The sequence below is a fragment of the Rhineura floridana genome, chromosome 1, assembly GCF_030035675.1.
Source record: "Rhineura floridana isolate rRhiFlo1 chromosome 1, rRhiFlo1.hap2, whole genome shotgun sequence".
Lineage (NCBI taxonomy): Eukaryota > Metazoa > Chordata > Lepidosauria > Squamata > Rhineuridae > Rhineura > Rhineura floridana.
Genome location: NC_084480.1, coordinates 281968115 through 281995147, shown reverse-complemented (window position 1 = coordinate 281995147; position 27033 = coordinate 281968115). Strand labels below are relative to the sequence as shown.

The 27033-nt window shown below is 40.0% G+C and overlaps 1 protein-coding gene and 1 long non-coding RNA gene across 11 annotated transcripts in view; one reads left to right on the top strand and one right to left on the bottom strand.

Moving 5' to 3' along the window:
- Positions 1 to 27033, top strand: part of RUNX1T1 (RUNX1 partner transcriptional co-repressor 1) — a 228537-nt gene that overhangs the window by 15216 nt on the left and 186288 nt on the right. For 4 of the 6 annotated variants that reach the window (XR_009759645.1, XM_061602831.1, XM_061602836.1 and 1 more), the window contains exon 2: positions 21745 to 21915. The exons of the other annotated variants lie outside the window; for them this stretch is intronic. Coding sequence is in view for 3 of the 4 variants with exons in the window: in XM_061602831.1 (XP_061458815.1) it covers positions 21828 to 21915 (88 nt within the window). In the remaining variant the exon portion in view is untranslated. The remainder of the gene's footprint in view (positions 1 to 21744; positions 21916 to 27033) is intronic. 6 annotated transcript variants of the gene reach the window in all.
- The window catches only part of LOC133373316 (uncharacterized), a 50347-nt gene that overhangs the window by 16564 nt on the left and 6750 nt on the right, over positions 1 to 27033 (bottom strand). For 2 of the 5 annotated variants that reach the window (XR_009759652.1, XR_009759653.1), the window contains exon 2: positions 26844 to 26940. This is a non-coding gene — a long non-coding RNA (uncharacterized LOC133373316). Of the gene's footprint in view, positions 1 to 17265; positions 17364 to 26830; positions 26941 to 27033 lie in introns of those variants that run through there. The other 3 variants (XR_009759650.1, XR_009759654.1, XR_009759651.1) reach the window with 3 other exon arrangements.

Sequence of the window (27033 nt, the reverse complement as noted above, 5' to 3'; positions counted from 1 at the left end):
GAGTAGCACATTTAAGGTCTTTTCACCTCCCCCCCCCTTTTTTATTTGTATTTATTTTATATTTCTCCAATATCTTCCCCTGGCTGTTTTTATGTATTTTAAATATTTTTAGATTAAAGAAATAGGAAATCATAATTGTGAACCTCCCTAAAAGCAATTTACCTATCCTCATGTTTTGGCAAAGTGATGGTGTGAAGGCACGCTGGTAGAACAAGAGACCATGTTTGAGGCATGTTATAAGGTGTTTGAGGACTTTGTCACACATTACTTTTTGAGACCTGTAGATTCATTGTTGGAAAGAACACGTGCATGTATTGAATGGTGGCTTGGGTGCTGTTTTTTCAGTCTACGCTGCATGCGTAGCAAAGGTGATACATCATCTGGCAGCTAGCTTCATAACGTGAGAATGAAAAACATTTGGATCACCATTCACTTGTTTACTTTTCTCACTATTGAGACCACTTCATATATTACTTTTTCATACACAGAAATTTAATCTTTGTATAGGAAAAAGTATTTTGTAAAATGTGAAGGACAGTGGCTGCCCAGTCAGTATAACCACTGTACAAGATCTACTCAGCCACTGTAATTACCTTTTTGTTTTGAGTGCCCTTTTGTCTGGGTCTTGGTTCAGGTGTGTATCCAACTTTGATGTGCTTATGGAAGGGGTGTGCAAGTAGTGCCCCCCCCAAGTGTGGAGGCTTGGACAAACATTGTGTTATGGAAAACCAAAGTCTGTGTGAAAGTACATATTTGGGAATGCCATCAGTGTAATCCTAAACACACTTAATAAATAATGTCGAACTTGCACATCACAAAATATATTACGGTCATGTCCATAAGCACCAGGAGGGTAGTCGCCCAGGGGATCTTAGTCCCTCTGCTTTTTTGGGAGCAGGGTCCCTATGTCTCCAAGCATCCTACAGTCAGCATGAAAAGGTAGTGTGTTAGTCACTGAGAAGAGTCTTCTAATAGGCTTCCTTGCCTTTTCTGCAGATTGGAGCCAATCAGAGTGAAAGGAGGTGAGTCAGCCACTGAGAAGACTCTTCTCAGTTGCTAACGCTCTCCACTTTCATGCTGATTGGCTCCTAGAGATGTTTGTTGTTGTGAGAGAATGCATTAACAAAGATCTCATTCTTAATCCAGGAGAAAAAAATGGTGTACATGGCTGTAACTATCATGAAGGGACCCTGCAGCTCTGAATTTTCTACTAAACAACTGATAAATACCTATGTAACTTTGTGTCTGGAGACTTATTATTAAGAATCACTTTCCATAATTGTAAGGAGGTGCGTCCACACGCATGCATCCCAGGCACCTAAATGAGGGGAGAGAGCAGCATAGGGACATAAGCAGGTGTCTTATTCCAGGGGTTCCCAAACCTTTCTTCTACATAGACCACTTGAAAATTGCTGAGGGTCTGAAAGTATCTGAAAATTTACTATGGGCATATGCAAGATAATTAACTCCCATTAGTAATAAGAGCAAGAATTTGAGCTGTGCGTATGATATTGTAATTTAAAGGTGTAATTTTAATTTTGCTAGTTGTTTATGTCACTACTGTTGCCATTACATTCAGTGATATATGGGAATTACGATTTACGAGTAACATTAGTACAAAAAACATTACTAAGGATTTTGTATGGTCTGGTACGGAAGGAGGTCCATGGGGTGTGACACCATGAGTTACCACACCAGGTAACACCAACCCTTGTGACGCCACTGTTGTGAGATACTTAGAATGCTACAGAGTAGCCAGTTAAAATACTTCTGCAAAGGAAATTTGGGAAGAGTGCTGCAGTAGATTAAGAAAGCATGCTCTGAGAGACTTCCAGGTAGGATTGTTTGTCAAATGTGATTATGCTGCTCAGCTGCCAGAAACTTGATAGTGTTGCCAAACATTTATGGAAAATGGCACCGGGTTGTTGGTTAGTTCTTTCTTTTTAAAAAAAAACAAACTAGTACTGTTACTGGGGGGAAATGCAAAAAAGTATTGTAGAAAGCCTGTTAGGATGTAAGCTTAATGGCAGATTTGCTGTTACACTCTATAGATTCAGGTTTTTGGCACCTTTAGGCTGTGGAATCATGTTCTTTGAGGAAATGTTGAAAGAGGCCTGGTTTATGACTGAGCTATTTACTGAAAAGGTTGCTGGAAGTTTAACAGCTAAAAGTACCCTTCATCTGATGTAGGGACACCATTGAGTTAATAATAGTGCAATCCTAACTATATCTATGCAGAAGCAAGCCCTATTGAATTCAGTGGGGCTTGCTGCCAGGTAAGTGGGTTTAGGACAGCAGCCTCAGTTAAGGCTTTTGACTTCCACCTCACATTCTGTTTTAAGTGTATAGTCATATACAGGGCCAGTTACAGATTTATGGGGGCCCTCGGGCACAGTGGGCCCCTCACCACCACCAGCGCTGGGCCTAGTCACCTCCTCCTGCTGTCCATTTTTGTTGCTGCAGGGACCTGCCGGCACCCCACCACCTCCTCCTTCTCCTCCTCAGTGCCTTTCCCATCCTTTCAGTGGCTGCAGTGCTTCCACACCCACTGCCACCAGAAGCACATCATGCCTCCATGGCATGAGGAAACTTTACCTTGTGGACACTGTAGCCACAGTGGTGTCCATGAGGTGAAGTTTCCTGCACCATGAAAGCTACTTCTAAGGGGGCAGAGCCCAACATGCTTCCAGTGGCTGTGGCTGTGGAAGGGCTCGCGGCAGAGCACCAGAGCCTCCAGCTACTGAAGGAATGGGCAAGTGTGGAGGAGGATGAAGTGGCAGTGGTGGTAGTGGCACCAGCGGGTTCCTGCAGCAATGAAGACAAGTGGCAGGAGGAGATGACCAGGAATGGCATTGATAATGGCGAGGGGCCCCTGTGAGCTCCTGGGCCCTTGGACCAGTGCCTGACCTGGCCGCCTGCTGGCACTGGGCCTGATCATATACTTCAAACTCGAAGAATGGGCAAGCTATATTGATATTTATAAGATGTTTTTCTGTCTAAAATGCAGCCTTCCAAGTAATGGCTAAATGTGCAAGTGTGGGAAAAGTTCCCATCCTCTCCTGCTCATGTTCCTCCCATAGAATCTCTTAAATATGTTTTAATTAAAATTGGCTCTAGTGGAACAGAAACTTGTGCAATAAGTTCTTCTTACTTAGAAGTGAGAGTGACTGTAATTCTGTGCACATGGAATGCATAAGCCCCATTTGAACACAGTTGGACTTCTGAGTAAACATGCATTAGATGGTAGAGTATCCAACTAACTCAATAGCAAATGGCAGTGGTGTATGTTGGAGCTACATTTCATATCAAACTTCACAAGTTATGTTGAGGGGTGATGGTCATATGTTTTATTTGGTCCAATATTTTTGCTTTCTGGCTTTGAAGTTTCGACATCACATTGCCAAGATCTTCAAGCAATATTTAGTGTGATAGTGCCAGCTTGCTTTTCTGAATTTGTTTTGATGAAGCTTCTTTAATCTTCTTTAATATATTTCTTAAAGATTCAGAAGAAGGAAAATACTTTCCTCGTGTACAATTCCACTGGTACGCAGGAAATCACTGGTCCTGTTTTGCATATGAGGAACACTCTCCAAAAATATTTGCCTGTCCAATAATTGCCTGTCTGGATTACAAATGTTGCTGTATATGTTTGAGTTGCGGCTATTCTGTATTAGGGATGGGGGAGAAATTAGATTCAGTTCACATTTAAAACAGAATCTATCAAATTCACACTTTCTGAAACAATGTGAGAACCAAAACAGAGCCATCCTTTGGGGAAATTTTTTTTTGATGCAGTTTGTCAACCAACATTTAAAATCTGCATAGGAGAAAGTGTATATAAAAATGAATATATGAATGAAAATAACATACAATTAGGAAAAGCCGCTTGCAAAAATGTGCTAATTGCTAAAAACTGCATACAAAAATGTGTTTATTAGGAGAAGTTTGCACTAAAATGCTGAAGAATTTTCATGAGGATTTAAAAAGAAAAATCACAAATTGCTGCTGAACTGAATTTAAGATTGGAAAAATGAGAAACTGAGAACTAAAATTGACAGATCCCTCCATCCCAATTCTTAATAAGCATAACTGGACTGATCTGTTGTGAAATGAAACTTTCCATTAAACATTCTTAAGTGTTTAAAAAGGAAAATATTGTGGTTAGCTTTCCTAGTACAACTGCTTCAGAAGCAATTAGAAAATGGGCTATTACAGCTGAAAACAACTGTTGCAGGTAGAGAAGAACCTTCAACTATGTATATAATGGGATAGAGACACACAATTGGGGGTACTATGGCTGATTGGTAGAACACCTGCTTGGCATGCAGAAGGCCACAGGTTCAATACTAAGCCTCTTCAGGTAAAAAAGGATTAGGTAGGAGTGTGATGGGAAAGACTCTTAAGAACATAAGAACATAAGAAGAGCCTGCTGTGTATGTGTCTCCTACACATTCTCTTTTCATTAGACAAACCTGTGAAATCCATGAATTTTCTTGTTAGGTAAAACAATGTTATCAAAGGTTTGATGCAGACAGCCTGAATTAATTTGCTTCCTACTATAAAATAACTCTTGAAATATCAGAAGATTATTCAGAAGATTATTCAAAGTATGAAACTTGGTTTTTTAGGTTTGCATAGTTTGAAAAGGAACATTTGTTAATATCACTCATTGAGGTAGGCAAAACAGTGTTTCTTCCAAGCTGGGTACCAGATTTTGGAAACTTTTTTAAACAGATAAAGGATATTTTATGAAACTGAAAGTTTAATAAATATCACATTTATGGCCTGATTCTGCCATCCGTACACAGGTTTCACTCAATTAAAATGGAAATAAATTGTCTTAAAAACCTTAAAGGAAGTCATCCATAGTGTAGTCACTGACAGCAGGGTATATGCACAGTATGAAAAGTTGCTTACACTGGGCAAATATCATTCACCAGTAAACAAGGCTTCTGCTGCTTCAGCCTGCAAAATTATTTTGAAAGAACATATTGGGCTGTATCTGATATAATATCATGAAAATCCATTCCTTTATATGACATTAGATTTCAGGATATCAAGAGTTGTATTCGGCCTATGCTGAAGTCCTGGGGCAGGGTACTATGCTGTCCTCCAGGACCATCTTTGTTTTAGCTATGTTTATTTACTGGTTGTCATCTCTGATCAAGTGATCTAATTCATTAGATACTTGAACTGATGTTTTATGGAATATATTTGGGCTATATTGTTCAAGTGCACGCAACAGATCTTAAGAACATAAGAACATAAGAAGAGCCTGCTGGATCAGGCCAGTGGCCCATCTAGTCCAGCATCCTGTTCTCACAGTGGCCAACCAGGTGCCTGGGGGAAGCCCACAAGCAGAACCCGAGTGCAAGAACACTCTCCCCTCCTGAGGCTTCCGGCAACTGGTTTTCAGAAGCATGCTGCCTCTGACTAGGGTGACAGAGCACAGCCATCATGGCTAGTAGCCATTGATAGCCCTGTCCTCCATGAATTTGTCTAATCTTCTTTTAAAGCCATCCAAGCTGGTGGCCATTACTGCATCTTGTGGGAGCAAATTCCATAGTTTAACTATGTGCTGAGTAAAGAAGTACTTCCCTTTGTCTGTCCTGAATCTTCCAACATTCAGCTTCTTTGAATGTCCACGAGTTCTAGTATTATGAGAGAGGGAGAAGAACTTTTCTCTATCCACTTTCTCAATGCCATGCATAATTTTATACACTTCTATCATGTCTCCTCTGACCCGCCTTTTCTCTAAACTAAAAAGCACCAAATGCTGCAACCTTTCCTCGTAAGAGAGTTGCTCCATCCCCTTGATCATTCTGGTTGCCCTCTTCTGAACCTTTTCCAACCTCTTGTGTGAGACCTTGGAGAGGTACTGCCAGTCAGTGTTGGCAAGACTGAGCTAGATGGACATGCAGTCTGATTTGGTGTAAGGCAGTTTCCTCTGGGGGAATCGTGCTCAGACAGTGATTCTTGGTGTGAGAATGGAAGTGTCTCACATACATAAGACTTATAGACTGTGGTTGCATTCAGACAGCAAGTTATTCCATTTTATGATAATGTACAAAACTTATAGTCCTGAACTCAGAAACGCTTGCTTAACAACCCTGTAAATTTTCATGGTGATACACAAAACAGTCAGAGAGAATCGAGAGTTCAAAGCGTAAAAAGAGAGAGAGACAAAACAGACCCATTTTGGACTTTTTCTGTTCTCATAGTCTGTTGATATTCATTAAAAATCAGCCATGATCACAGAGTACCTGCAATCCTATTACTGACCTTGCCCCGTACTCTGACCTTCATCTTCTGCAGTTTAAAAGTTAAAAAAATGCCTGGCTGATTTTTAATTAATTTAAGAAATTTTGCATAGAACTCAATGATAATGTCAGGTATGCTCAGCAAGAATCAACTATCAGTGTTCTAAAAGCCAGACTCACAGCTGTTTGGCTTGGCTAATCAGGGCCACACCCACACCAGACTGATTTCACATGAGACGGTCATGGCTTCCCCCAGAGAATCCTGGGAAGAGTAGTTTGTGAAGCGTGCTGAGAGGAGACACCTATTCCCCTTACAGAGCTCCAGTGGCCAGACTGGTTTTACAGTCAGCCACTCAGACTGAAGGTTTGTGAGAGGAACAGGGCATCTTCTAGCAATTTTCAGCACCCTTAACAAACTACACTTCCCAGGATTCTTTGGAAGAAGCCATGACCGTCTAAAGTAAAATAAAGGTCTGGTGTGGATGTGGCCTGGGACAGCTTTGGTTTAAATCTGGGTGGGAAGCTACATGTCTCTGCTGTAGAATAAAAAGGTGGGGAAACCCTGAAAAAGAATGATACAGTAGGGCCCCGCTTTACGGCGTTCCGCTGTAAGGCATTCCGCTGATGCGGCGGCTTTCGTTTTTAATTTAAAAGCTATTTTTTTCTCTTTTGCAATGTTTTGCGACATTTTCGTGTCATTTTTGTGTGACGCGGCCCATTAAAGTCAATGGGGTTCCGCTTTACGGCGGGGGTCCGGAACGGAACCCGCCGTATAAGTGGGACCCTACTGTACTGTTCACAATGTTTTCCTTTTGGAAAGGAAAGGGGCTCCCCCTCTGCCCAGTCCCCACCCATCCAATCTCCTCCCTTTCCCCTTCCCTCCCACTTTCTCCCTCCCCTTTCTGCCCTTTTCCTCCCCCTGCCCCTCCCCCAGGTCAGTTTCACCTATCCTAAGCATGATTGCACAAGAGTAAATCCCACTGAACTCAAAAAGCATGCAAATGAGCAAACCTGCCCTCCCCTCCTCCTCCCTCCTATCCTCTCCCTCTTGCCCCTTCCCCTTCCTTCACCTTCTTCCCCTCCTCCCCTCCACCCCTCCCCTCCACCCTCTCCCTCCCCTCCACCCCTCCCCTCCACCCTCTCCCTCCCCTCCACCCTCTCCCTCCCCTCCACCCTCTCCCTCCCCTCCACCCTCTCCCTCCCCTCCACCCTCTCCCTCCCCTCCACCCTCTCCCTCTTCCTTCCCCATGGTCAGTTTTACCTGTCCTAGGATTATGACAGGGGAGACCGGGTTCAAACCCTACACAGCCATGAAGCTCACTGGGTGACTGTGGGCCAGTCACTGCTTCTCAGCCTCAAAGGAAAGCAATGGTAAATCATCTCTGAATACCGCATACCATGAAAACCCTATCCATAGGGTCGCCATAAGTCAGAATTGACTTGAAGGCAGTCCATTTCTTGCCCTCCTTACCCCTCTTGCCTGCTCCCATCCCCCTCCTCCCCGCTCCATCCCCTGTGGTCAGTTTCACCTATCCTAAGCATGGTTGCAGGGGAGTAAATCCCACTGAACTCAATAAGCATGCAAATTATCAATCCATTCTCAGCAAACTTGCACAGGATCCCATTTCTTACCTCCTGGATTAAAAAGCAGAGAAATTCACTAATAGGCAAAAAACATTGCAGTTTAAGAATGTACCTATAGCCAACAGATGTTTCTATCAAATTTTTAAAAGCGGCTATAGTGAATGCACCAGAGAAGCAGGAGACCTGACCTCCTCTCTGAGATATTGTACTGCCCTACAAATTTGTCAAAATGCAAACGCCATTTGGGTTGGTCTTTCACAGTCCAATCCACTTCCTGTGTAGCTTGGAAGAAGTTGGTAGCATGTGCCTCTGAGCATATGGTGAGTGGTGGCAACATCTGCAATCAGCCCAAATAACAGAAACAAGATATGTGCTGTGCTGGTTTTGTTTTAGCAGGGAGGAAGCAACACTATTAAAACAGGTGATATAGTTCACTTTAAATATGTTTGATTTACTTCGCAATTTTAGTGAATTTCCTATAGTAAATCATTCTCTTTTGCTGCTGTTTCTGTGAATATGTGAAGTAAATCAACATTTTGCATAATTTACACTAAAACCTCCAAAAACAATTGTGGAATAATGGCACTGACTGTTCTGCAGAATAGTTTCCAATGGACACAAGGAATATTTCAGTTTGCACAAGATAAAACAGTGGGAGGTGAAATATATTCTAGCAAAATTATAGGTGTGCTCTATGTTTTTAATTCACCATGCTCACCTTTCCTTACGTGGAGTAGTTTAAGCATAGCAGGCTGAAGACATGCATCTTGGGCAGGCCAAGTTTGTTTTTTCCAACAGCTAGATTCATTGCTTAGGTAGCAACATATTGTAATCCATCTGATTTTACATCAAACTGCAGTTTCAGATTCAACTGTACCAAAAATAGAAATAGAGCATAACCTCCAGTTTGAAACACAAAAGGCTGTCTTCACCATCATATGACACTGACCAATAAAAAGGTTTTGAAATAAATAAAAATAAATTTGACACAGATTTCTAGGATGAATAATGAGAGAAATATAATTTTCTAGATTAGATTCTCCATAGAAACAATAGTAACACAGAAAAGAAGCAAAGTAAGAAGAACACCAACAAACATACAAAAATGTAATTCTCCATCTTTGAAGATGGCAGGTTTTGCCACCACTCACCATATGCTCAGAGGCACGTTACCCAATTCTTCCAAGCTACACAGGAAGTGAATTGGACTGTGAAAAACCAACCCAAATTGTGTTTGCATTTTGACAAATTTGTAGGGCAGTACAATATCTCAGAGAGGAGGTCAGGTTTCCTGCTCCCCTGGTGAATTCACTATAGCTGCCCAATTTCCCTGCTTCTTAAAGTTTGATAGAAACTTCTGGTGGCTATAGGTGCATTCTTAAACAGCAAGGTGAATTTGTACTTTAAGTGCATGAGCCACCCCCCAGCTAATACTCGGAACCCCATGCAAAATATATGAGACGAGGGATATAAGTATAATAAAGAAGCTGCTTGCAGGATTGTAGTCGTGGTTTACTGGGTGGAAAGAGTGATAGGATTATATTTTTAGATACGTCAACGTTCATGTGTAAAAGTCCCAGGTAAGAAGACTTCCACTGTAATAGTGTCCAGAGGGGTAGACATGTTAGTGTGTTGCAGCAAACCCAACTCTGTCTTGTGGCACCTTAAAGACTTAACATGTTTATTATGGCATACGTTTTTGTGGATTAGAATCCATTTCATCTGATGGCTGACGTGTAATGCTCAGTTTTCAGGTATACATACCAGGTAAAGAGAGCAGCAAGATAAATGAGACAGCTGGTGACAATTCTGTGTGCCTCTCTCAACTTTGTTTTATAAATGATCACTCTGCAGTCTTTGCTTTTGTGTGTGAGAGATGAGATCAGCTGACAGTGGCAGCAGCAGTAAGCAAACCATGTTTGCAGCTGGGCAGTCACAGAAGTCCCTAAGATCTGTGACTGCCAATCATGAACACAGATGCCTTCAAAGTTCTGTTTTTCTTCTGTGTGGAAGTCATTGGCATGGAACAGATGCCTTCATTTTGGAGAAACCAGCCCCTGGATATAATTGGTTCTCTCTTCTCTTTGTCCTCTAGAGACTGTCCCTTGTCAATGAAATTAGATTGGGGGGAGGGAATAAAAGAAAGGCATGCAGAGGGTTCTCATGGTGTTTTCACTGTGCTATATGATACTAAGCTATTTGTGAGCTGGAATGCCTTTTTTATTTAAAGGTGCATCAAATTAATACAGTTGGCTAAATTCTTTTTTTTCTTTTTCCTTTAGTTTAATTTGGAAGCCCTGTTTCTTCCCGGCTAGTATTAAATCAACATTATTAGGGTTTGTTTGATTTGTCTGCCACCTGGCTGCTTGAAACTAGGCTTCAGGACTAGGCAATGGGCAATTTTAAATTTGGAAGCATGGAAATAAATTATTATGTAGAAATAGTCTATGTCCTAATTTTTCCCCCTCATATCTTCTAAGATCGGGCAGGTTTATGTGGGAACAGTTGTACAAAAGTTCAGAATCGCATAACTTCTCCCTTGTAACATGTTGGCAAGAATGCTAATGCTAATATTAATAACCATTAGGGTATTTTTTGCCTTTGCGTTCAGAAGAAAGGCATAAAAACAAAGGAGGTAGGCCTTCCTTCTTTTTAAATCGAAAGTGGCATATTTTAACATTGGCTGTAAGGTCAGATAAAATATTAAAACAAGTAAACCGGTTGTATGAGAGGAGGAAATAAGGATTCATCCTGTTGATTCATGTGCAATGCCAATATTTCATTGGAATTCTGTTGATTTGCATGAAGTTGAAGCATTTTTAATGGGCTCTCCAAGCTGTGGGGTGATTTAGTGAGTCCTACAGTAGCTGTTCTTTTGTAAACTTAGCCTTTTCTCTCTGCTTATAAATATTAATTCATACCTAGAGGCAAGATAGACCCTTTCTTTTTCCTAGAATTATTCCTAAAATATTTGAAATGCTGTAATCCCCTTGTGTTGTTATATTTAGTTTATTCTCAGTTTAGCTCTTTAAATTACCAGTGGTGGTGGCTGAGTGAAGTTGGCTGTCCTCCAAACCAGATGATAAACCGGAGGTGTGATGTTTCATGTTATAATTGCTCATGGATGCTGAATCACTGTTCAGTAGAGAAGTGTGTTGCCAGCAAGCTTAGTGTATCTCTCCAGTGTCCCTGATTGGAGATGTCTCCAAATTCAAGTTAATTTTTGAAATCTGGAGTGCAGCATTAACACTTTAAGACTCTAGCTTAATTTTCGAGAGAAAAAGAGAGAGAGAGAGAGAGAGAGAGTTGTTTACCAATAATTATAGCTTACGTTTAGCTAGTTAAGGCTTCTACCCACATTTACAATATAGTATAGTGCTGAGGAAAACAGGAAACGTTGGAGTGTAGTGGTTGAAATAACAGATTAGGACTGGGAAGAATCTGGTTCAAATCCATGTTCAGGCATGAATCTCACTTGGTGACTGTGGACCAGTCAAATCCTAAAGCCTAAACTACCTCACAGGGTTGTTTTGAGAATAAAATGTGGGAGGAAGGGAAAGAACTATATATGCTGCCTTGAGTTCCTTGGATGAAAGGCAATAAATAATAAAGACCCAGATTCTTAGTGGTTCTGGATTTTCTTCTTTACCGTTTATTTCCAATTTTGCACCTGATTTGATCCAGTTGCAAAAGCTTCTCTTACTGCCAAAGGTCCCTAGATAGCATCACTTCAATTTGGTGCATGTTTTCTACCTTATTGAAATGCTGCTGTTTAGATAGACTTTGGATTTTACTATTTTAAATTGTAATGTATTTATATTGATGTATTTTTGCTACTGATATTTTAGTGATTAGGTTTATTTTAAGAGAAGATTGGTTAGGTCTGTGTAGGGGTTTTTGTCATTGTTCTTTTTTTAAAAAAGGAATACTTTTCATATGTTTAGGGAAATTTTTAATTGTAATGCTTTTGTTAGCTTGCTAATATGGGTTTAAATATTCTTATGAATTGCCTTTGATTTGTCTATTATTGTTTCTATTATATTTTTATATTGGAATTGGGAAACTTATGACCTTCATTAAGTTGTTGGGGTACTGGTCATAATGGCTGGGGCTGATGGTAGCTGTAGTCCAATCACATTTGGAGGGCAACACACTGGCTACCCCTGTGTTAGTGTTATCTAAATTGATAAACCAGGATAAACCAGATAAACTACTAGAATAAGAGTTGCAATTTGGAGTGGCTTTGCAAAGCATGGTTTGTGCCAGCTGTGGTTTAAGTTGATGCCTGAAATCATGATTACAGCTGTCGCTCAGCATGCAGAGCCCACTGCACTGTAGAGACAGTACTGCTTAGAAGATGGAAAACAGACAAGCAGCCCCAAACCATTGTTTGCCTGTATGTTTGGAAGCTCAAGCCATGATTTGGATTCCAACTATGGGTAGTACAAACTATGGTTTGGTATAATGTCTGAATTGATCAGTAGAGTGCAACTGACTCTATTAACTGACTCCAACAACATTTGGAAGGCCAAATATTTCCCTTCCCTACTATATATTAAATTGTTCACTGTTCCTGTGATCTGGCTCAATCATCATATGGAAATGAGGCATGTAAATAAACTAATAAAATGATAATTTTACCTTTATTTGAACCACAGGAATAGATAAGTGCTCAAGAAGCAACTTGAATACTTTCAGCATTTTGAAGTCAGCTGTTTTTATTTAAAATATCTAAAGCATACCAAGAGACAGAGCACTTTGAGACAGGGGCTGTGAACACACTAGTCAGCTAACAGCAAGGCATTTGCATTGGCCACACCCGGAGGGGGAATGGGTTGTTCAGCTGCAAAATCTGTGTAAAGCTGAATTTTTTAAAAATGCACTTGAGCTGATCCCACTGGGATCAGTAAAAAAAGGTACGGTTTGACTAGTATCGTGTGCCCCCATTTTCAGAAAAGAGAGGCGGAGACGCAATGGAACCAGCAGAGGAGTGTGTTTCTACCCCAAGTTTTAGTTTTGGAATCTGCTTTCCATGCCCAATCTGAGCCTTTGAAAGCCTCATCTCTCAAAAACAGTTCCCCATGTTCTGTCCCATTCCTCCCTATCAGATCTGTTGTGTAGAATGGCCAAGAAAAAGAACTTAGAACGACACAGATTCTTCTTTTTTCAGAGTTGGTGTGCCCCTTTACTTTCCCGTGGGACTCCAGAAATTGTGGCAGGTATAAGCAACAGTCTCATTTCGACCTAGGCTGATGGAGAGGAACATCCAGCAAGGTTTTGAAAATCTGTGCTTGGAGTGCTACATAAGATGGGGCAGAAATGGGCAATAGTCTTGTTTTATATATAAAAATGATCTAACTGGGACTGGGCTCAATGTTTCAGCCCAGCCAAATTCCAGAAATTTAGTAGGGAATTGGGGAAAACATCCTCCTGAAGATAAGGAGGTGGAGGTGGATGTTCTTAGTGGAGAAAGCAGACTTTCAGGGAAGGGGGAGGAAACTAGTATACAATTGCAAGTTAGTCCAAAGTCTTTTTTCTTACTGCTTTTTTAAAACAATGTTTTTGTATGTGGGCTGGAAAAGGTTTTGAGAATCCTACATCATGATGTAATATTTGCAGGACCATTTTATTGGGGGGGGGGGGAGATGGCTGCTCATTTTTCTGCAAAATGTTCCTGGAGCTCTTTTCCAGAAATGTTTCTGTCCTCATTTTGAAAGTACATGGTAGGATTCACACTTCCTAGCCTTTGAATTGACTTACCTTTTTACCTCAGCCACCTTGTCATTTTAAGTTTACAAATTCCTTCATTCCTTCAGGGACATAGGAATTTCTCCCACTTATCCCCTGCAATATTGCCCAAATTTTCCCAACATAGTTGGGGGAAAAGAGCTCAAATGAAGATGGTGGTGAGTTTTGCACAGCCTTGGTTTGTCTTGGAAGAAAAGTTGAAAATGCAAAAAGTTAAGGAAGGCAAATAAAAATGAAAACCAAGTTCAGGCGTTTCAACTAGGAATGTGCAAAAACTGCCCCTTTATTTCTGTGGAATGTTCTGTTTTGGCTCCCTGTGCTCTGAGGTGTCTGTGAAGTGTCTTGGATATCCTTGTTTTTCCTAACAACTTCTGTGCATATGGATACTTGTTTGCCTGTGAAACAGCAGTTGGTTAAATGGATGCATGCATTAGTTGCAGGCTGGTGCATGCATATTAACCTTTAATGTAAGCAAATGCATGCACAATACTGCGTGTTCTGTCACAATTTCCATTCTGTTTTGCTGCTTTACCTCCATCCAGAAATACATGCCTAATTTAAAAAGGGGAGAAGAACAAAGTTGGATCTGCAAGCACATGCTCATAGGTCCAACTGAACAGTTCTAGCTACAGGCTGAAAATATATTATTTTGCTTGTTTATAGCAAACAAGGCTATGTCCTTATGTATCCTGATCTAGTTCTAGTGACACATAGTTAGACAACATTTGTTACACAAGTAGTGGATGGGAATAGCCAAACATTTTGAGTAATGAAGTGTTCACTGGCATTCACAATCAACTGCATGTTCAGTCTATTACCCCCACAACTTGGTATGTGGAAGAGTTTGTTCATCCTGGTGCAGGTCTACCACTACAGTGCCCTACTGGGAAGTAAATGAAGCAGAATTGCACAAGGAAGAATTATCTGCGTTAGTGGAATAACAATATCTAGGTCAGAACTTTAATCTCATGGATTACCGTAGCATCCCTAATTTCTGCTGCTCTTGTTACCATGGATGTAGAAAGGAAATTAGAAGCTTCTGCTTTTAATTAATTACATTTTACTGTTACTTCCAAACCCTAAACTGTGACTTATCATAACTGTGGTTTGGTGAAACAAGCCAGTTTCATAAATCAAGGTTTGAAGATGGCTTGCTTCAAACAAACCAGAGTTAAGATTTACCATAGTTTGATGGGTTCAGAAAGAAAAAAACAATCAAAAGTTTCCAATCGCCATTCGGCTCAGCTGAGGAGGAAAGGGGAGTGTGCAGTCCTGAAGCTTAATTGGGCTCATTACTATTGCAACAAACCATGGTATATCATAGTGACTGAATGCAGCCACAATTTCAGGATAATAATATATGTATAACATTTTCGGTGGCTGCCCATAGGCTCTGGAACTCCTTCCCTAGGGAGGCAAGAATGGCCTCCTCTGTGCAGTCCTTCCGCCGACAGCTAAAGACTTTTTTCTTCCGGCAGGCCTTTGGAACTGAAGGCTTTAAGGGTAGTGATTGAAGAGGGTGCTGTATGTTATTGTTTTACTTGTATGCTCTTAAACTGGGTTGCAGTATTTTAAGTGTATGTCTAATTGGTTTTAACATCTTAATAGTTTAATTCTGTTTTAATGCTCATTTTTATATGTTTATATGTTCTTAATGATATGTACTTACTTTTATCTGGAAGCCGCCTTGAGTTCCAGTTTGGAAAAAGGGCGGGGTATAAATAAAGATGATGATGATGATGATGATAATAACAACAACAACATTTATTTATTAATTTGTTTATAAATAAGAATTTATGCCCATCAACTGTAATTTGGTACCTGTTAGGTTCAAATAAAAAATGATATGCAAACTGTGTTAATTACATGCCAGCATGTGGCTGGCTTCTGATATATTTCCCATGTGGTTCTGTATTGCTGAACAAGTTGTGCACTCTTGCTAGAGGAAAAGACTTAACTCAGTGGTAATATAATGTGCTGTGTGCTTAGGTGATGAAGGGATTCCTGGCAATAACTAAGCGATACAGGAACTGGTAACTGCACTTGATTTTCTTTTATGTTGATTCTGATATGTGCAGTCTTTACATCCTATTCATTTTTTTGAAAGATAAAGTGATGCAAGAGTGATTTGCCAGGCCCAATGATTCCTCTTCCTAAAACCTTGGCTCAGCTGAATATCTTGGAAGGAGTGGAGGGAATAAGATAAAAGTGCTTTGACTATGAGGTTAACTGATTTCAAATAGAAGGCTCTCTCAAGTTATTGCATTCTGCACAAAATAAATACATTTCGCATATGGTTAAGATTGATAAAAAAATATTCTGTATGCCAGTGATTACATTCCCATCTGTGATTAAGGGTTTCTGTCTCCATCTGGTTTTCACATTATATTTCTGTAACAAGAATCTTTTATATGGCAGAGTGCATTCTCTGTATTTTCTATTAGCTGCAGCTTGAACTACTGCACGGATCACAGATTTACTCATATGGCTTTAATTACTTCATACCATTGAGAAAAAGTAATGTTTGTTTGGGAATGTATTTTTTTCACTATTTCCATGGTTATACAACATGATGAGCTTTTTAAATGCCACTCTTCTGGAGAAATACAAATGGTTTAAGGCTTTCTGTTTGAAAGGATGTGTGTGTAGCTCTTGAGGACATTTCAGTCATTCTGTTAGCTGCAAGAGTTAACATGTTAGACAACAAAAATAATGTATGGCCTTGGTGACAATAATTGGAATGGTAGTTATTGCCTATTTGAGCATAGCACAAGGAAGTAACGCAAAAGGGTCAGTTTTGAAAAACAGGATTCTTCTTCTTTTTAGAAAAGATACTTTAGTTGGCATTTCTGTATATAGTGAAAATACACACTTGGTGGCATTCATAATAAAGAAGAGCACTTAGCTGAATGATTAAGTGTAGAGTTGCATCAGAATATGTGTAAGTGTGCACCTCGCTATTATAAAGAGAATAAGATGAATGAAACACAGAGATTACTTTACAAATGGCTGATGTATATCCTATTATATTTAAAGGAGATGTTAATTAAACAGTATGGCTCTGCATACATTTTACAAAATGGTGGAGAAATTTTACTCCCTTAGCAGTTTGTTGTCAATTTCAGCGGTTTCTGTAAAATGAGTGATTTAAATTATGTACTTTACAGTGAAGATATATTAATATAGTTTAAAAAAATAAACCCATCTGTTTGATGCATATATTGCTTTGGATAGTCTGTGTATGTGTCTCTTACACATTCTCTTTTCATTAGACAAACCTGTGAAATCCATGAATTTTCTTGTTAGGTAAAACAATGTTATCAAAGGTTTGATGCAGACAGCCTGAATTAATTTGCTTCCTACTATAAAATAACTCTTGAAATATCAGAAGATTATTCAGAAGATTATTCAAAGTATGAAACTTGGTTTTTTAGGTTTGCATAGTTTGAAAAGGAACATTTGTTAATATCACTCATTGAGGTAGGCAAAACAGTGTTTCTTCCAAGCTGGGTACCAGATTTTGGAAACTTTTTTAAACAGATAAAGGATATTTTATGAAACTGAAAGTTTAATAAATATCACATTTATGGCCTGATTCTGCCATCCGTACACAGGTTTCACTCAATTAAAATGGAAATAAATTGTCTTAAAAACCTTAAAGGAAGTCATCCATAGTGTAGTCACTGACAGCAGGGTATATGCACAGTATGAAAAGTTGCTTACACTGGGCAAATATCATTCACCAGTAAACAAGGCTTCTGCTGCTTCAGCCTGCAAAATTATTTTGAAAGAACATATTGGGCTGTATCTGATATAGTATCATGAAAATCCATTCCTTTATATGACATTAGATTTCAGGATATCAAGAGTTGTATTCGGCCTATGCTGAAGTCCTGGGGCAGGGTACTATGCTGTCCTCCAGGACCATCTTTGTTTTAGCTATGTTTATTTACTGATTGTCATCTCTGATCAAGTGATCTAATTCATTAGATACTTGAACTGATGTTTTATGGAATATATTTGGGCTATATTGTTCAAGTGCACGCAACAGATCTTAAGAACATAAGAACATAAGAAGAGCCTGCTGGATCAGGCCAGTGGCCCATCTAGTCCAGCATCCTGTTCTCACAGTGGCCAACCAGGTGCCTGGGGGAAGCCCGCAAGCAGGACCCGAGTGCAAGAACACTCTCCCCTCCTGAGGCTTCCGGCAACTGGTTTTCAGAAGCATGCTGCCTCTGACTAGGGTGACAGAGCACAGCCATCATGGCTAGTAGCCATTGATAGCCCTGTCCTCCATGAATTTGTCTAATCTTTTAAAGCCATCCAAGCTGGTGGCCATTACTGCATCTTGTGGGAGCAAATTCCATAGTTTAACTATGTGCTGAGTAAAGAAGTACTTCCTTTTGTCTGTCCTGAATCTTCCAACATTCAGCTTCTTTGAATGTCCACGAGTTCTAGTATTATGAGAGAGGGAGAAGAACTTTTCTCTATCCACTTTCTCAATGCCATGCATAATTTTATACACTTCTATCATGTCTCCTCTGACCCGCCTTTTCTCTAAACTAAAAAGCCCCAAATGCTGCAACCTTTCCTCGTAAGGGAGTCGCTCCATCCCCTTGATCATTCTGGTTGCCCTCTTCTGAACCTTTTCCAACTCTAGAATATCCTTTTTGAGATGAGGCGACCAGAACTGTACACAGTGTTCCAAATGCGGCCGCACCATAGATTTATACAACGGCATTATGATATCGGCTGTTTTATTTTCAATACCTTTCCTAATTATTGCTAGCATGGAATTTGCCTTTTTCACAGCTGCCGCACACTGGGTCGACATTTTCATCGTGCTGTCCACTACAACCCCGAGGTCTCTCTCCTGGTCGGTCACCGCCAGTTCAGACCCCATGAGCGTATATGAAATTCAGTTTTTTTGCTCCAATATGCATAATTTTACACTTGTTTATATTGAATTGCATTTGCCATTTTTCCGCCCATTCACTCAATTTGGAGAGGTCTTTTTGGAGCTCTTCACAATCCCTTTTTGTTTTAACAACCCTGAACAATTTAGTGTCGTCAGCAAACTTGGCCACTTCACTGCTCACTCCTAATTCTAGGTCATTAATGAACAAGTTGAAAAGTACAGGTCCCAATACCGATCCTTGAGGGACTCCACTTTCTACAGCCCTCCATTGGGAGAACTGTCCGTTTATTCCTACTCTCTGCTTTCGGCTGCTTAACCAATTCCTTATCCACAAGAGGACCTCTCCTCTTATTCCATGACTGCTAAGCTTCCTCAGAAGCCTTTGGTGAGGTACCTTGTCAAACGCTTTTTGAAAGTCTAAGTACACTATGTCCACTGGATCACCTCTATCTATATGCTTGTTGACACTCTCAAAGAATTCTAATAGGTTACTGAGATCTTGCATGCTTTTGCATGTTTAGGATCTGTTTATTGCAACTATATATGCTTATTTATTATGCTGTTTATAGGATGCCCCATATCAGAAAGTTCTCTGAATGACTTGGAGAGCAAAGCAATGTTTTTTTTAAACAAACAAGCAAACCCAAATTACAATAAAACGCAGCAAATAAAACACATAGTGTATAGCGGCAATTTTAAATTGTCATTCTGCATGTAATTATCCACATTTATATTATTCTGAAAATCCATGCCTGATTATATACCTTTGAAAAGCATAGTAAAGTTGGCCTTGTATGGTACTTGTGATTAGTCTGTACAAGTGGAACCTGCAGCAAAATGTTGCTGTGTGAAGTGTTCCTATTCACTACTCCAATCAATCAGATATTCCATTCTATTCCTCCTCCCATCCAGTTTTCTGTCCTCCCTTTGAACAGTCAACATTCCATGGTCTCATGCTTAGTCTTCACTAGGCTGTTTTTTTTTTTTGGAGGAGGTGGAGGGGTACTTTCTTTAGAGGTTTTGTCCTATTTTTTTTTCAATTTTTTCTTTTTTTACAAAAACGTAGTCCTGCAAATCTTGGGGTTTCCCCAACCCTGCATGGGTGGTGACACTTTGGACCAGTAACCATGAGCACAAATTATACACTCGGCAATTTTAAAGGCTTATAAAGCTGTAGGAAGTAAATTCTCACATCCTCAAAACCTTGGTAAGTTTCACAATATAAGACAATATGTGTGATTTATAATGCTATTGAGTGTGATGTGGTAAAAAGCAGCAGCACTGACTATAACAAAGAGAGCACTCTTTAATTTAATAACTGGTTCTAATGCTTCTGTCAGATTGACCAAAAACACTTTTTCATTATAAGGAATGCATTTAAGAATTACTTGGCTTTAGGCTGTGTTCACCAAACTTCTAATATGCAAGATACACACTTTTTTTCTGAATTTAAACTGGATGGGATTTTACTCCTTCATCTGAAAAGGCTAACTTTGAGAGTGTAGAAGACGTAAGAATTACTCAAATCTAGAGGCAGCACATAGCATCCTTGGGCAATTGTCAGGGGTCCACCACTGATGCTTGCCCTACATAAGAAGAGCTCTGCTAGATCAGGCCAAAAGCCTGTCTAGTTCAGGACTCTGTTTTCACAGTGGCCAACCCATGAGAAGTCCACAAGCCTGAGTTCCCCTTCTTAAAAGTACCATGTTCATAATCCACAAGGCTCTGGAGTGACACTTTGTTGGGGCATTATGGAGAATTGAAAGGCTCCCAAATGCCCAGTGTTTGTTCAGAGTGCTGTTGATGCTTCTTGCAGCTGTTTCTGCCACCGCCAGAGAAGCCCATCAGATCCTAGTAAGGTAGAAGGGTAGTTGTAGTGGTGGATTGCACTTTGCTGAGGTTCCCTCAGACTTGCTTGCCCAGATGTTACCTGTGCTCAGAGGAACCTGCTCTGTACATTTCTGCTTAATGGGTTGTATCCAACTAAGTCATACTCGGAGCAGACCCACTGAAATCAATGGACATGACTAACTTATACGGATTGATTTCTGTAGGTCTATTATTAGTATGATGTTGGATACAATTCATTGCTTAGAAAAAATGCACAATGGAATGGGAAGAATATTTTTGCTGTGTCACTACATTGAGAGTGATTATAGAATCCCATCAGATCTGATACAGAGATCCACTGTAATAGCCCTCCCTCGGTAGATGCTGATTGGAAGGAAGCAGGTCAAGAGGAGATATGCATGATATAGCACCCTCCTCTCTTTGATGGGTGCTTTATTTCCTCTGACATGCTAAGAACGCCCTGGCACACACTTCAGTATCCCTGGATTATGGAATACAAACTGAGTTGATATCAATGAAATTTTAGTATGGCAATTTATTTATTTTATTTATAAAAGTATTTATATACATCAGGGTGGTGTACAACAACATAAAAACATTTTAAAACAATGTTTTTTGGACAGTTACAGCTGCAGAACTGGATTGTATAATACTTCCACAGTCATTTATAGCATTTAACTAGTTTAATTCCATTGAAGTTAATGGGGATATGTTTTATTGCATTTCTGTCTTGCTGTGATTCATTTTACTTTAATCATACTTCTTATATACTGCCCTGCTATCTGGGAGGATACGGGGTGATCTAAAAATATTTATAAATAAATACATAAATAATGAAAGTCAATCCAGGATCAGTTTTGCTGCTTTTTAGTAGTTTGAGAATCCTTGGGATTATTGATAAAATTCTGATCTCATATAAATATGCAGAAAGTAGTATATTGGGGAAATGCCATAGCTCAATGGTAAATCACACGTTTGTATATATAAAGTTTACTGCCTGACTTGTCCACTTAACAAAACTAGATAGTAGATGAAAAGAAACGCTTCTGCCTGAAACCTTACAAGTACTTAATGGATAAATAACCTTACCTGATGTAAGATGGTTTCCTATGTACTATTGATCCCAGTTAAAACTTGGGTTTTACTTGGTTATAAACCATTGTATGTGCATTAGCTGCCTCACCCCTCCCCCTCCAACAGAATGAACATTTTTAAGTATTGGTTTGAAAATGTAATAATAAAAAGTGTCATTAGGATATTAATTACTATTTCTGTTTCTTTTAAAAAAAGATTAGCATTATCATGTAACTAGAGGGGCTTTGTGCTTCAAACTGGCTGTGATATGTGCGTTTTGTTTTTTTTTCCTTTTGTTGTTGTCAATAGAAAAGATTGATCTCTGGGCTGGTGAACGTAATATCTGTCCCAGTCAGAAAAGGAGAGGAAATTAGCAGGACGATTGGTGGAGAATGATATCTGTCAAAAGGAACACTTGGAGAGCACTGAGTTTAGTAATAGGTGACTGCCGGAAAAAAGGGAACTTTGAATTTTGCCAAGGTAAGGAACAGATTTGTAATTAACATGCTATTTATGAGGAAAAAAATGACTTATTGTGCCTTGTCCTCCTCTAATGATGCTTTAAATCTTCTTGTTTCTCCATGTGCTTCTCATCTCTACCTTAGAATCTAACTTTGTAGGGCTTTCAGATTTTTGGGTGGTATGCATGAAGAAATTAAGCAGAAATTCCCTATTCACATTTATCTCAAAGCGTGAAAAGTCTAGCTGAGGGGAAGAGAGCAGAATTGTAACACACACACACATAACCTGCCCTTGGGCACATCTGTCCCATTTCCAACCCATCTTGCAGCCACATTTTGGATGTAAAAATGAAATGATGTCTACTTGCTTACTATATACTATACATACATCCAATATGTTTGATTTTTTCCCCAATCCCCTTCCTTAATTTGTAAGGTTACAACTGATGGACTACAGTCATGGGTTGAACGGTATGTGACAGGGCCTTGGCCCAAGGAGGTTACAATCTAAAATGTGACACAGATGAAACAACAGAGGAAAGGGAGGTTGGGTAAACAGGGAAGCCATCTCCACTTGTGTCAGTTGCACGTGCTTAGGTAGGTAGGGCATGGGAACTAGGGCCTTGAGCCAAAGGTGTCACGGAAAAGGTGGATTTTGAGGAGGGATTTGAAGGCAGGTGCTGTCACACTGGTGGGGAATCTTCCAGAGCATATTTTAGTGGTGCGTGGGTGTGTGTGGAAAAAGAGAGACTGAAGGTCCATTTCCGCAAGTGGTTGGACATCACTAGTTGTCATTCACTGTGAGCTCAGAGATGGGACAGATGTAGCTGAAGTAGGGAAAGGGCTTCAAGTTGACTTGGCATAATCCCAATCCTGTCATACCAAGACATTACAAGCTTTGAGGTACATATGAATACGTCTTTAATACTTATGTCTCTGTCCACTTACTCAAAAATAAATCTAATGGGACCGATGCAGATTAGGAGGTTTAAAGACTCCGGGATACGTCAACATTGCTGTTAAAGCTGTGATCAGTTTACAATTACAGCCATTGATGTGGACGGATTATAACATTCCTAACATTATTATAAATGTGGGTTTATCTGAATTATTGAATATTTCTGAGTTGAAAAGGCAACTATGCTTTAAACCTATGTTTTGATCTATATTTATGTGTGTATATAAAGTACAAAAGGTATAAGGTACATCCATTACAGATGAAAGCCACAATAGAGTCAAATATTTGGAGGCAATCCATGAAAAACTGTAGCTATTTCCTGCCATTCTGGTCTCTTCGAGCTATGAACACTTGATTGTTTGTAGCTCTGCCCAAAGGAGGGCATGAGTCATTTTTCATGCATCCTTACATATGCCCATTCCAGGTGGGAGCAGCTATTGTTAACACTTCAACCTATTGGAAATTTCACAATCTTACTGGAATTCTTTTCACTTCCCTTGGAACTCCTACAGATGTTTCACCTAGGCTGAATTCAGACATGAGGTTTATTGCATTAGTTGTAATGATTATAATGGTAGCGCTTCTGTCCTGATTTCTAACATTCCTATCAATGGCTACTAGCCATGATGGCTGTGCTCTGCCACCCTAGTCAGAGGCAGTATGTTTCTGAAAACCAGTTGCCAGAAGCCTCAGAAGGGGAAAGTGTTCTTGCACTGGTTGGCCACTGTGAGAACAGGATGCTGAACTAGATGGGCCGCTGGCTTGATCCAGCAGGCTCTTCTTATGTTCTTATGCTCCTTTCACACTACAGGACCTTAGCATTATGGAATTGTGGCTTTTTGACCAATATACTGCCATATTATATTAAATTGCATTCACACCAGTGGATGTGGTGTGACACAACAATGAATGTCATTGGACATGTTGCTCCTCTCCCACCCTTTCCTCACATGCACACTTCTGTTCCACTGTGATTCGCCCACTAAAATGCGGGGGGGGGGGAGAATTTTAAGCTTGTATATTGTCCAAAATTTTGCCACTTTACCCTTGCAATTTTCTGGGTTAATGGGAGTTGCAAATTGATTTTTTATGGAAGCAATTAACACGGAAATGAGTGCTGAACTTCCATTAGATTTTGCTAGATTTTCAGAAGTGGCTTTTACATTGTGTGAAAGATCGACCAAAATGCAGAAATTAGGTGAGGAAATTTTGGGCAAATGGAATAAACTGAGGTCTGAATACAGAACCCTTCCAATTTTGCATTGTAGTAGCATGGGGAACTGCCTTATAGCACATTAGACCCACTGGTTCATCTAGCTCGGTACTGTCAACACTGACTGGCAGCAGATGGTGGTCATGATTTTAGAACCTCCACTAGCAAGGCCTGAGAACTTTGTGAGCTGGGCATTCTACCATCTGGTACAATCCTTCGTATTTCATGACTCTACCAGACCTCATGTAAGAAAGCACCTTTTAAAGGCTCATTTATTACAGCAGGAGTGTTAAGCACCTGCTTAGCTTTCTTCCATCAAAATACAGTAAATGTGTTTTAAATGAATAACTTTCATTGCATTATAATAGGTAGTAGACTTCAGTAAGTTCTCAAAGACAGGCCAATAAAACATGAATCCTAAAAGCATCTGCTCATAAGTACCAGGTACTGAAAATTTGGCGACTGATCTTAAACTGAATTGAAATTTTGTCAAGCAAATTGAGAGGCAGTGCTGTCAGGCATCTTCTGGAACCTAATAGCTGCCTTTGAAAACCATGTCACGCAACAACAATGCATGCAACAACCTTCCTCCAAGTTTAGATTAATGGAAGTATTTCCTTTATGTTTAAAAAAAGTTGCCCTTTCAAATGGTGTGATTAAAGATCAGATTTCATATGCTTGCTAATGAAAAACAGAGATGAGGCTAGGCTGAAATACCAGCATTTCCCCCCTGAGAAATCTGTAGCAATGTTAAATAAGGGGGTCCGTAGATTGTCAAAATGTTTTCTTTTATTTGCTATCTAAGGCTGCTAATGATAGTATAGTCAGTTACTGCTACTGAACTACTTGTTCCTAGCACAGGTGACTGTAGTCATAGATAGCTCTGATAACACCTAGGGTAGGAAATTTGAAGGGTTTCCACACCTATTTATCTTAAAATATTTGTAGGAGCAGAGAGACCCAGGTTCAAATCCCCCACTTGGCCATGAAGTTCACTGGGTGACCTTGGGCTCATTGCTCTCTCTTATCTCCACCTACATGAAAGCGTTGTTGAAGAATAAAATGGGGAAGGATGAACCACATACATTGCCCTGATCGCTTTGGCCGAAGGGCCGGATATAAATGTAATAATAAATAATTTTGGAAAGAAAGGGAGGGTAAAATACTAGTATTGGACATATTATCATCATCATCATCATTTTAAGAGTTCACAGTGCTTCACATTCATTACTTGAGTAATTTGTTTGCTACATTTATATCCCCACTTTTCTCCAAAGAGCTGAAGGGGACTACATGGTTCTCTCGTACTTTCATCTTCACAACAACTCCATGAGATACGTTACGCTGATAGGAAGTGTCTGGCCCAAGGTCACCTTCATGGGGGCATGGAGATTTAAACCTGGCTCTTCCTGGTCCGAGTCCAGTTCTCTAACAACCACACCAAATTGGCTGTTATCATCATTATCATAATCTTAACACTGTAGACTGGAAACCGGGCAGAGAGAGAATGGCTCCTTAAGATTTTCAAAAGAGTTCATGGCCAAGATGAAATTTGAACATGGGCTTCTGACGTTAACAACTCAGTTTCTTGGCTAATGTGCTATGCTACACTAGCTTTCAGAAGATAGGTCATTTTGCCCTGGGCAACACAATGGATCATGATGTTTCCTTGCATTACTCAAAGGGCACAACTAGACATTCCAAAGAACACTGGGGTGGTGTACTAGGAAAAATCTCAATAGAAGCCAGCACACCACCTAAAATTAATTTCCACCTTTGCTAATATAAGGACTGCCTACTTTCTCTTGATTTTTGCTTTCCACCTGTCAGGGAACCTGTGTTTTGCCTAAAGATGGAGACAGATAGCAGGCAGTTCTTGTGTTTTCAGTGGTTGGGGAATTAGCCATTGTTATGTTTCATGTTCCCAGCAGGCCTTGGGCAACCTGATGTTTACATAGGTACCTAAAGGGCCTCATTTGAACGTCTGCTATTTCTTCGCCCATTTCATCTTAACGTGGTGACCAAATAGAGACTTCATATCTACATTATTGGCCAACTTTTTCTCTTCGCCCTCTGCTCCCTTCCCCCATCCCAATGCTCAGTTTGCCACCTGGCCTGATGAAGAGTTCCAGAGAACTCAAAAACTTGCACACTATTTTGTGATATTTTAGTTGGCCTAATAAAGGGCCATGATGTGTGTTTCCTTGCATCATGTTATTGGCTGCCCTTGATGGAGGTGGGGCATGTATATCACAATGGTGTCAGCAGGTGGCACAAATCAAGCAAGACATGAAGGATGAGGGGAGAAGTCTACATGCAGCTGTCATTTTAGGGAGGAGACCCATGATTTTTGTAATGTGAAGTTCCAACTTTAATCCTTTTCAGCATGGGAACTTGAACGATCTCAGGAAAATATGCTTTTCCAGTAAGAAACAGTATTGCTTGTGGATTAATAATACAAACTAGTCAGCTGTGCAGTGTCCACTTTATTTACACATTTTGGACTCTGATCCCTAAGGTGGAGGGTTGAGAGTGCACAGTTGTTAATCTTAGCCTCCCCTCCTTTTTCAAAGTAAAGCCTGTCTAATCTTACAACCAGGCTAACCAAAATATGGCATCTGTCCTGTTGAGAATATATCAGGATAATATTTAAAAAGCAACTATTCCACTCACACAAAGAATTAAGGTCTTCCCCACCTTAAGACTCTATTCTAAAAGCCAGGCCACACAGAAAGGTCTTGCAGCACATTATTTAGTGCCTACCATAAATAATTACCAGAAGTAGCTTCACGGCATATTCACGGCCCAGTTCCAGTTTGTCTCCACATCCAATTGTGCACACATCTGCCGTTGAAGACATTTCAGTGCTGTTTCTGTGTAAAGAGAATTCTCTGTTTACTGGCCGTAGGAGTGTATGGAAATAAAACCTCTTATTTTCCAACTACTGGAAGAAATAATTTCTCCTT